The 11,943-nt window shown below is 39.3% G+C and overlaps 1 protein-coding gene across 1 annotated transcript in view; it reads left to right on the top strand.

Moving 5' to 3' along the window:
* Positions 1 to 452: 452 nt before the first annotated feature.
* bckdk (branched chain keto acid dehydrogenase kinase) overlaps positions 453 to 11,943 on the top strand; it is a 64,920-nt gene continuing 53,429 nt past the window's right edge. The window contains exons 1-4 of the mRNA XM_039662059.2: positions 453 to 851; positions 2,562 to 2,630; positions 4,250 to 4,360; positions 7,401 to 7,448. Coding sequence (XP_039517993.2) covers positions 612 to 851; positions 2,562 to 2,630; positions 4,250 to 4,360; positions 7,401 to 7,448 — 468 coding nt within the window. The 5' untranslated portion in view covers positions 453 to 611. The remainder of the gene's footprint in view (positions 852 to 2,561; positions 2,631 to 4,249; positions 4,361 to 7,400; positions 7,449 to 11,943) is intronic.

Below are 11,943 nucleotides of genomic sequence, written 5' to 3'. Positions count from 1 at the left end.
TTTATTACCTCACTTATTCCCTAACTCAGAGCTTGGAATATTGATTTTTACTTAGGCCTATATTTCTTTATTTCTTCTTTCTTCACATAAAAGTGATGATTCACCACAAAAAATGACTTGTCATGATGTAATTTGTTGATTACGGTAACACAAAAGGGGGGGGGGGGATCCCTTTAAGGAAAACTTGACACAACTCATCCCACTCTCCACTTATTGGGTGGGTGTTTAAGAATTTAATAAGAAACTTAAACATACATATATCAATTAGTTAAACTTTATAAATGTAACGTTCTCTTCAAAGGAAGTGCGCACTTTGTGTGTCTGTCTCATTGTCCTTGTGCTGCGCCGTGACTCGTGGCTTTCCGTTGCTACTGAGGTCGTGATGACCCAAAAGCCCCGCCTCCTCTCATCGCTGATTGGCTGATCGCAACTGTCTTCAGATAAACACCACAAGAGACGGCATTTTTCACATCTTGTGATGTGATGGTGCTGGAGACATGCAGCCTTTGTGCACACATACACTAGCTTTTTGGATGGCGAGATAGAAAGGTTTTAACTTACAGACAAGGGGTTGTTTTTTTGTTTGTTATTTGCGTTATCAGAGTGTGAAAATGCGCGGACGCGTGACAGGCCAGGCCATGGAGCTGCTGGGCAGCGGCGGCTCCAGGATCAGCGTAACCAGGCTCTTTCTATCCCCGTCAGCCAAAGCCTCCGCTCCGCAGTCGACCGGCATCGACAAAAGATTTCGTTCTACATCGTCCATGTCCAGTTACACTGAGCTGGCTCGGGAGCGGTCCAAAACCGTTACGTCTTTTTACAACCAGTCTGCCATCGACGCATCTGCCGAGAAGGTCAGTCACCATTTCCCGATGTTTTTGAATCAACTCTTGTCTCTTTAACTTAATCCCACAATGGAGGTCGATACGCTTTGGTCTCCATCCATAATTTGGATGGCCTAATGAACCTATTTTTGACGGTCATTAGTGATGTCATCACACTGACCGAGAGCCTCAACTAACGTTACTCTGCTTTAGTTTTTTGAGACCTATTAACTTATAAAGCCCCAAATGTTTCATTTCAGTAGTAAAATTAGTAAGGTAATATTTACTACCACATATGAGAATATGTGTTAAATTCCATAAATTCCATTTAGCTATTTAGCTGCTAACAATCTCTATCACAAAACGTGCCATATCCCCAAATTAATTCAACCTAATAATTTTAATAAATATAATTGCTTTTAACTTAACTTTCTGATACATTTTTTTTTACAATTATCAGGAAGTGACAAGGTGATATAGTGAATGTGTGAAGTCAGTCAACAATAACCAGAATGTGCTCACTTACAATGGTGATTAATAACATTATTTTGTCCTGCAATGTTTAAAAGTTTTACTTTACCCCCGTTACCATTGTCCAATAATACCCAAAACTGTGTTTTGTTTGCTGGCAAACATCTTAGGTGTCAGCAGTTAAACAGCCATGAGGTCTGCACACACTCACAGGTCTCACACACCAAGCCAAGGGCAGTAGGCTTAAAAAAGCCCTCAACCATTTGACAAGTGCATTGTATTTGTTCTTACACTTGATTGCATGATAAAAAAACACACGTCTGAATGTCCATCATGGTCTAAGTCGTGCTGGTTTGCACGGTATGCTTATGTAAACCTGTCCTACTTTGAGCATCTCACTGGGACTGGGTGGGTGACTCAACAAAACCCAATGTGATTACTGTGCTCTGGCACTGCACTTTTTGTACTAACACGTTCATTATGTACATTTTCTCAAGTTAAACAATTTAAAACCAATTGAATAGTAGTAGTCATCTTTTACTCATCCTCATGGAGCATTAAATGCATTAAACAACCATGTAGGAAGAGGAAGACTCATCATGGTCATATTGCAGGATTATAATGTGAAGATTCATAAGGCTCAAACTGTAAAAGAATGGTTTGGAAGGAGCATGAAGAATCATTTACACATGAACTGGCTTCTCTGAGTCCACGCCTTATAAATTCATTGAAAGTCATTTTTTTTTGCGGACAGATGACAATGATGTTAAAATGAGCCCTGTTCACACGGATCTGTGAAAACTATTATTATGTATTATTTATGCCAGGCCAGTAGTTGGCGATGCCACTTTGTAAAGAAACCCTACGTGCCTATATATAGACTGAAGATGTAATACACATGTGCATGACGTCACTGTTTTCACAAACTTGCATTTTTGTTGTTTACATTCAGACGATAATGATATCATTTTCAAAAACTTGCACTTTGAAATCCATTTTCAAAAGCTTGCATTTTCAGGCCCTCAAAATGCCGTTGTTGTGTAAATGAGCGGCTAAAACGCCCAAAACTAGTTTTTGTCAATTTTAGCTGAAAACGGTGTGTAAACTGCCCCTTAGTCTTCATATCCTATAAAATTAAGTGATCATTTTACAAAACGGGCTGAAATGCATCAGTTGTGCGTAAGAGTCTCTGCACGCAGCCACGCACATCATCAAATCAAGTTATATTTAAAGTATATGCTATTTTTAACAGCAATGTTCTTTTCACAGCCTTCTGTCAGACTGACACCAGCCACAATGCTGTATGTAGGGAAGTCTCCTGATGGACAACATATCCTGGTAATTACACACTCCTGTCTACTGTCCTATATTTATCCCAACCCACATTGGTGCTGGTCTTCTAAAAACTTTTCATCTGTATTCATCATTATTGCTTTGGAGATCACCAATCCTCTATGTGCATTAGCATCTCATTGCTTTACACAAGATCCAGGGGGCGGAGTTGGATCCAGATCTAAGGATTAGGGGTGGGGTTAGGGATCAGGGGGTGGAGATGGGTAGGATTAGGGGTGGGGTTAGGGTTCAGGGGGTGGAGATCGGTAGGATTGGTGTGGGGTTGGGGATCATGGGGTGGAGATGGGTAGGATTAGGGCTGGGGTTAGGGATTCAGGGGTGGAGATGGGTAGGATTAGGGGTGGGGTTAGGGATCAGGGGGTGGAGATGGGTAGGATTAGGGCTGGGGTTAGGGATTCAGGGGCGGAGATGGGTAGGATTAGGGGTGGGGATCAGGAGGTGGAGATGGGTAGGGGTGGGGTTAGGGATCAGGGGGTGGAGATGGGTACGATTAGGGGTGGGGTTAGGGATCAGGGGGTGGAGATCGGTAGGATTGGTGTGGGGTTGGGAATCAGGGGGTGGAGATGGGTAGGATTAGGGCTGGGGTTAGGGATTCAGGGGCGGAGATGGGTAGGATTAGGGGTGGGGATCAGGAGGTGGAGATGGGTAGGGGTGGGGTTAGGGATCAGGGGGTGGAGATGGGTACGATTAGGGGTGGGGTTAGGGATCAGGGGGTGGAGATCGGTAGGATTGGTGTGGGGTTGGGAATCAGGGGGTGGAGATGGGTAGGATTAGGGCTGGGGTTAGGGATTCAGGGGTGGAGATGGGTAGGATTAGGGGTGGGGTTAGGGATCAGGGGGTGGAGATGGGTAGGATTAGGGCTGGGGTTAGGGATTCAGGGGCGGAGATGGGTAGGATTAGGGGTGGGGATCAGGAGGTGGAGATGGGTAGGGGTGGGGTTAGGGATCAGGGGGTGGAGATGGGTAGGATTAGGGGTGGGGTTAGGGATCAGGGGGTGGAGATGGGTAGGATTAGGGGTGGGGTTGGGGATCAGGGGGTGGAGATGGGTAGGATTAGGGGTGGGGTTGGGGATCAGGGGGTGGAGATGGGTAGGATTAGGGGTGGGGTTGGGGATCAGGGGGTGGAGATGAGTAGGATTAGGGTGGGGTTAGGGATCAGGGGGTGGAGATGGGTAGGATTAGGGGTGCAGTTAGGGATCAGGGAGTGGAGATGGGTAGGATTAGGAGTGGGGTTAGGGATCAGGGGGTGGAGATGGGTAGGATTAAAGGTGGGGTTAGGGATCAGGGGCCAGAGATGGGTTGGGTTAGGGATTAGGGGTGGGGTTAAGGATCAGGGGGTGGAGATGGGTAGGATTAGGGGTGGGGTTAGGGATCAGGGGGCGGTAAGGTGGGAGGAGTTGGATCTGGATTTCATGTTCTGCATTGAGGACCATCCCTCTATATGTGTACTGTAGACTCCTAGATGCGGCAGTGGTGGTACTATAAACAAACATATCATAGGATATCCACATATTAATGTACTGTAGTGTTAGTTCTGTTAATATATTTTTAGTGGTGGGAGAAAATGCTTCAGCTTTACATTCTGTGTCATTTGATTCAATGCAGAGCAGTGCCAAGTATCTGCACAAAGAGCTGCCTGTCCGTATCGCACATCGCATTAAGGGCTTCCGCAGCCTGCCCTTCATTATCGGCTGCAACCCAACCATTCTCCAAGTGGTGAGTTCCCCTACATGTCTGTAGTTTTTCTCCACTATCATTCATTCTGATGTGACGGGTAGGGTTACCGTCTCTCTTACAAGTTGGTTTGTTGAAGAAACTCCACTGTTGATGCTCTCAGAGGGCAATCAGGGCATATTAGGTGAAGAGGAGCTGGGGTCGGTTAACTTTGGCACAGTGTTAAGACAGAGAACTGAATTCGATTCAATGTCAGTGTTGATCAAACCCCACTTAAGTTGAGTGAGGTCATATTGTGAAATCCATCAGACCATGTAACTTTCCTCAGAAAAATCAAATTGCCTTACCTGTCGGCAAGATTTTTAAATAAGTTGCTACTTTTATTTTTGCAAGGATGCATTCAATTGATCAAAAGTGATGGTAAAGGCATTTGAAATGTTGCTAAATACTGTATTTCTGTTTCAAATAAATGAATCAAATAAATAAGGTTGACCGATTGATTGGTCTTAACTTCTGTGGTTCTGTTCTTCATGTTGACGGTAAACTGGGCTTACTGACTGAATGGGTAGACACCCGCTTTCATGTTTTGTTTATAGTGCAAACTATATGAAAAAATAGTTTTTATGAAAGTTTTATGAACTATATGAAAAAAATCATGTTTTATTTGTGCATTGTATTATTCCATCATTTTGCCTACAGTGGGGGCCACTACCACCAGTGAAAAGGCTTCTGTTTTCCCTTTTTCTAATTTAATTATGATATTATTTATTACAATATTATTATTTTTGCTTTAATGACAGAAGAACTCGAGCTGCACAAACTCTACAATATAAAAAAATCCAGAATCACTCTCCAGTCAGAAGATGTTCAGGTTTAGATTAGATTACAGTGTTGATTTTTGGACACCACTATATGTTATGTTATGATGTCCTGGTCTGTGAGCTGTTCCTCTCTTCAATCCAAAAACATAAATAACAAAAAGCACTATCACAGTCAATCCTCATTTTCATGGTCCAGTTACAAATAAAACAAAAACACAATAGGCAAGTAATAAGCCGAAAGAGGATACACGTCCCTCCCCTTTCTCCTCCTTGTTTACTTCCTTCTGCGAGTTGTCGTCCTCCTCCTGTGAACTTTTACCCACATCTGCCTAAAGAGAGTCTCATCTACGTATAGCTTGTTTCGTTTTCCTTGAGGGAGATATGGTTGAGAATCGTTTGAATTTTAATCTTATCGATTCCTAATTTCGATTCAAAGAAGGTTAACAAAAGAAACCTAACCCTAACCCACATTTATTCTAAGTCTCATTGTAAAGCATTTCATTGTAGCTGAATACCACGAACACAAATCAACAGGCTAAAGAACACTTACGCAAGGAACCTTTTTTCTATGGTTTAAAAATACAACTAGCCTGATTAATATAAATGTCAAGCATTATTAAATGCAAGTAAACACTTAAAAAAGAACAAATAAACATATTAGCAAATGCACAAATACAACTTAATAAAGATATGATTAAGACAAACAACGAAGAGATATGTTTTATGATATTCAGGTATCAAGTTTTTGGTTCTAAAATGGAACCGGTTCTTGATACTCAACCCTAGAACTCACCAGTTCAGTCCAGAGATGTTCAGAACAATTCAATAAACTTAAGTATTTTCTCAGTAGAAGTATTATTAACACACACTACCATTCAAAAGTTTGGGGTCACTATATATATATATATATATATATATATATATATATATTTATATTTATATATATATAAAAGAAATCAATCCTTTTATTCAGCAGTTGATCAAAAGAAACAGTAAAGACAAGAATGATTTAGAATCACTGAAGAATGGAGCAGTGCTATTTTGTTATCATTGAGAAACTGTTATAGTTGTTATTAATATTTTGAATTGTTGTTTATTTAATATTTTTAAATAGTTGAACGTGTACATCGTTAAATTAAAATAAATTAGGTTTAAGATTAGTTTGTTTTTGTGTTTTTTTTTAGTTTCAGATAACTATAATATTCCTGGACTGGAGTAAATAATTTACAATAATAAATGTAACTACAATTTAAACCATTTTAAATTATGAAATTCTACAGTTTTACTGTTTTTGCTGTTTTGTTTTGTTTTTGATAAACTAACATTTTGCGCATATAAACATTTGTTAGGTAAGCATAAAATACATTGTTCAAAAACATCACAAATCTTACCAAACCCAATCTTTTGAAAAGTAGTGGATGCCATTTTCGATTATCAAATATATTTACCTCTAGACTATAGTTTTACTAGGAAACAGGAAAAAAATACTGATTAAGAAATTATTTGATATAATCATCTATAATCGCGAGATACGAACCATTAAAAGTGAAAACTGGCAAAAAGTCAGTTGCCTTCTCTATAGGGGTGTCACGATACATGGCAATACAAAAAGTTTGTGTCAGTACTACATTAAACTACTTGGCTATATAATGTTGAATGTATTGTACAATAATGCAATGGGGGAATATTTTTGAGTCCTGATAATGCCAAATGTCTTACGTTACCAGTAAAAAGTGGCTACATTATTTAAATATATCTAATCAGTGAATGATATGAGTGCAAGCATATTTATTTTTGGTGTCTGGGGTCACCACTGTCCTGTGCATTGCATTACAAGTCCAAGTCTGTTCATTTACACCCACAGTGTAAAATAAAATTCAGCATTTTAATCAACAGTACATATTTTATCATAGGTCTTGGAGTATTTTGAATTCAGTATGTGTGATGTGTGATATCCAATCGTGACATGAGGGTTTTGTTACACCCCTACTTTTCCATTAAGATCATTCAGAACCTTTAGCACGTTTGTGTTTTCCAGTCACTCCTCCTATCTTCTTATTGAAATGTGTTCCTCGAATCCTTAAAAGAATGTAAGCCATGTGCTTGTGGAGGGTTGGTGAGGGGCCAGGAATGGGGTTCATGGAAGGATGAAGCACACAGGCCTCTGGGAACACCAGCTCCAGGAACCGTACCACAGCACATTTGTTACCCATATATTGTACTCATCCATTCTCTCTCTCTCTCTCTCTCTCTCCACACAGCACGAGCTTTATATCAGGGCCTACCACATGCTGAGCGACTTCCCAGCTGTAAGTTCAAGATGACCTGTACATATGAATTCATACATGGCTTTGTCAACTGTTGACCAGCTTGTATATTTCCATAATTAGGGGTTCAAGCACGAAGTGCTGAAACCCTATTGTAATTGTATTGATTTTTATTAGGGGTTCAAGCACGAAGTGCTGAAACCCTATTGTAATTGTATTGATTTTTATTAGGGGTTCAAGCACGAAGTGCTGAAACCCTATTGTTTTTGTACTGATTTTTATTATTATTATTATTATTATTCTCCCCTAAAACGCATCGTGCAGCCCAAACCGTAAGTGCTGGAGCTCTGAAACTTTGTCAGATGGTAGTACAAAAATCGAGGAGAGGTTATCAAATTATGACCCCGATTGGCCCATAGGTGGCGCTATAGCAACCAATTGCGCAAAACTGCTCATAACTCCTAGACCGTAAGTCGTACGCTCAAGTGTCTTATATCATTGGAAAGCTGGTCACCTGATGAAAAAAATGTATATCTCCGATTTCATTTCCGTCATGATAGATTTTCCGTCATTTTGAATTTTGTTGAAAAACTACTTTTGCGAACTAGTCCCTGGTTTTTTGCCCGATCGGAACCAAACCAGTGCAGGAATGTTCTCTGGAGTCTGAAGATCAATAATTATCAAAAAAATGTTGAAAAAGTCTCTTTGCGGTCGCTAGGGGGCGCAAAATAAATGTTGTGGGAGGAGCCTATTTTACTAAAATGGCTATAACTCGAGAAGTAAATGAGATATCCTCAACAAACTCGGTACACATATGTATAAGCTCAATTTGAGGTCACAGTAAAAAAATCGCCACGATGGAACACTAGGTGGCGCTATAAAACGAATAAAACTAAAAAAGGGCTCTGACCAGCTGACCGTTAGTCCGATTGACTTGAAAATTGGTATGCAGTGTCTTTGTCCAAGGCCCCATGTATGTGTATGAGGACATTGGTGTATCTCAAAAAACATGGCCGCCATCGGCCAATGAAGTTTGAGCACCTATAAAACAAGGTTAACGAAGGCCGATCGGAACGAAACTCGTTGGGCATGTTTGACTCATGGCCCTAGAGGTCTGTAAGAATTTTGAAAGAAATCGGCCACTAGTTGGCGCTAACGAGTTTTATGGCTCTGTTATCACGTGGTGTTGCACACACCTCCACAATATGTATATCAATTGATAGATCTCCTCATGCTGAACAACTTTGCCTCAAGAACCATTGCTGTCAATCAAATCGTTCGTTAAATATTCACGAATATGTTAAAAACCTACTTTTGCGAACTAGTCCCTGGTTTTTTGCCCGATCGGAACCAGACCAGTCTGGGACAATTCTTTGGACTCTCTAGATCAATAATTATCAAAAAAAGTTGAACTTTGTCATTTGTTTTGCTATAACAGGGTCATTTAAAAAAGGGGGCATGACAAAATGCACCCAAAAGCCTATAAATCCTAAAGGAAAAGTCAGAACTTCACAAAAATTGATGAGCACATGTGTCATAACGTATTCAACAAGCATGCAAAGTTTCATGGAGATCGGACTATAGGTGGCGCTATAATTGTTAAAAATGTTAAAAACAATGTATACCCTATAGTAAATTGCCATTATTGAAACTTAAAACTTAATGTCTTTTGATGCTTTTGTGCTTAAAGGCCTTAAAGGCCTAAACTGCTTGAACCCCGCTAAATGCTGCTTGCAGCTTTAATTATTATTATTATTCTCCCCTAAAACGCATCGTGCAGCCCAAACCGTAAGGGCTAGAGCTCTGAAACTTTGTCAGATGGTAGTACAAAAATCGAGGAGAGGTTATCAAATTATGAGCCCGATTGGCCCATAGGTGGCGCTATAGCGACCAATTGCGCGAAACGGCTCATAACTCCTAGACCGTAAGTCGTACACTCAAGTGTCTTATATCATTGGAAAGCTGGTCACCTGACGAAAAAAACGTATATCTCCGATTTCATTTCCGGTATGGAAATTTTTCCGCCATTTTGAATTTTGTCGAAAAACTACTTTTGCGAACTAGTCCCTGGTTTTTTGCCCGATCGGAACCAAACCAGTGCAGACATGTTCTCTGGAGTCTGAAGATCAATAATTATCAAAAAAATGTTGAAATTTCTATTTCCGGTCGCTAGGGGAAGCAAAATAAACGTTGTGGGAGGAGCCTATTTTACTAAATTGGCTATAACTCAAGAAGTAAATGAGATATCTTCACCAAACTCGGTACACATGTGTACGAGTTCAATTTGAGGTCACAGTAAAACAATAGCGACGATTGAACACTAGGTGGCGCTATAACATGAAAAAACCATAAAAAGGGCTATGACCACATGACCGTTAGTCCGATTGACTTGAAAATTGGTATGCAGTGTCTTGGACCAAGGCCCCATGTATATCTATGAGGACATTGGCGTATGTAAAAAAACATGGCCGCCATCGGCCAATGAAGTTTGAGCACCTGTGAGACAAGGTTAACGGAGGCCCATCGGAACGAAACTCGATGGGCATGTTCGACTCATGGCCCTAGAGGTCTGTAAGAATTTTGAAAAAAATCGGCCACTAGTTGGCGCTAACGAGTTTTATGGCTCTGTAATCACGTGGTGTTGCGCATATCCCCACAAAATGCATATCTTTTGATAGATCTCCTCATGATGAACAACTTTGCCTCAAGAACCATTGCTGTCAATCAAATTGTTCATTAAATATTCACGAATATGTTAAAAACCTACTTTTGCGAACTAGTCCCTGGTTTTTTGCTCGATCGGAACCAGACCAGTCTAGGACAATTCTCTGGACTCTCTAGATCAATAATTATCAAAAAAAAGTTGAACTTTGACATTTGTTTTGCTATAACAGGGTCATTTACAAAAGGGGGCGTGACAAAAAGCCCCCAAAAGCCTGTAAATCCTAAAGGAAAACTCAGAACTTTACAAAAATTGATGAGCATATGTGTCATAACATGCTGAAGAAGCATGCACAGTTTCATGGAGATCGGACCATAGGTGGCGCTATAACTGTTAAAAAGCTTTAAAACCATGTATTTCCAATGGTAAATTGCCATTATTGACTGTAAATGGTGTTTTCCATCTCTGATCATATCATAATGTTAAAACCAGTGCAGTACAATTCTCTGGACTCTCTAGATCAATAATTATAAGAAAAGGTTGAACTACTTCATGTGGATGGCTTCAACATGTACTGTGTTGAAGCCATCTATTACTACACTTTCAGTGTCCCTGAAAGTGTTGATCTCTTCAATAAACAAGTCAGAACACGTGACATTAAATAATCATGAACATTTTCAGACAGATCGGACAAAATATGCCTGTAGAACAGTTAAAAAGGTGAAAATGATGGTCTGTTAAGCCAATAAGTGGAGTTTTACTGCCACCTGCTGTTCAAAATACTAAGTTGTCATGTATAATTCATATTATGACTTTATCAATTCACTAACTTAACATTTACAATCACATTAAGTCAAAAAGTACTATGACAACTGTCATATTGAATTAAAATCTACACACACTCATTCAGTTGTAGACAAATTATATGAATACCTACCACTGTTGTCACTGTTTTTAACATAGTCACTGTTTTTAACATTAGATTACAAAGAAATATCCCAAAGGTGTGTGTGTGTGTGTTTGTGTGCGTGTGTGTGTACATCTCTGATCATATCATAATGTTAAAACCAGTGCAGTACAATTCTCTGGACTCTCTAGATAAATAATTAAAAGAAAAAGTTGAACTACGTCATGTGGATGACTATAATAGGATGGCTTCAACATTTAGTGTGTTGAAGCCATCTATTTCTACACTTTCAGTGTCCCTGAAAGCGTTGATCTCTTCAATAAACAAGTCAGAACATGTGACATTAAATAATCATGAACATTTTCAGACAGATCTGACAGAATATGCCTAAATAACAGTTAAAAAGGTGAAATGATATCAATATGATGGTCTATTAAGCCAATAAGTGGTGTTTTACTGCCCTCTGCTGTTCAAAATAGTAATTGTCTCAATACTCAACTATAATTAATATTATGACTTTATTAATTAACTATTTTAACATTTGCAATCACATTTAGTGAAATATTGAACACAATCATTTTTTTTGTCAAAGTTTATCACTTCAGTTGTTCTGAATCTTCACATAATTGCTATTAACGTGGTAAATAGCTATACTATATTCCTAGAATCACATTAAAATCCAATCATCCAAGCCCCAATCACTGTAAATAATGATAAATCATGCTAGAACGTGGTAAATTAATGTACACTATGGTCAGAGGTGTAGTGGTAAAAAAGAGGTGGGTAAACTATAAATTCTGGTGTATTATTTCGAATAATAAGACACTATGGGCTGTTACTCTAGGGGCTGATCAAATTAAATCATTTACACTGAAAAATCACAATTGCATAAAATAATGTTATGACATTTATTTAAATTTACATAAGAAACTGGGAAAGAATGATACTACTTTTAAACATTTAACACT

The sequence above is a fragment of the Pimephales promelas genome, chromosome 4, assembly GCF_988280905.1.
Source record: "Pimephales promelas chromosome 4, fPimPro1.hap1.1, whole genome shotgun sequence".
Lineage (NCBI taxonomy): Eukaryota > Metazoa > Chordata > Actinopteri > Cypriniformes > Leuciscidae > Pimephales > Pimephales promelas.
Note: the sequence above shows the minus strand (reverse complement) of the source record. Positions and strands in the feature narration are given on the sequence as shown.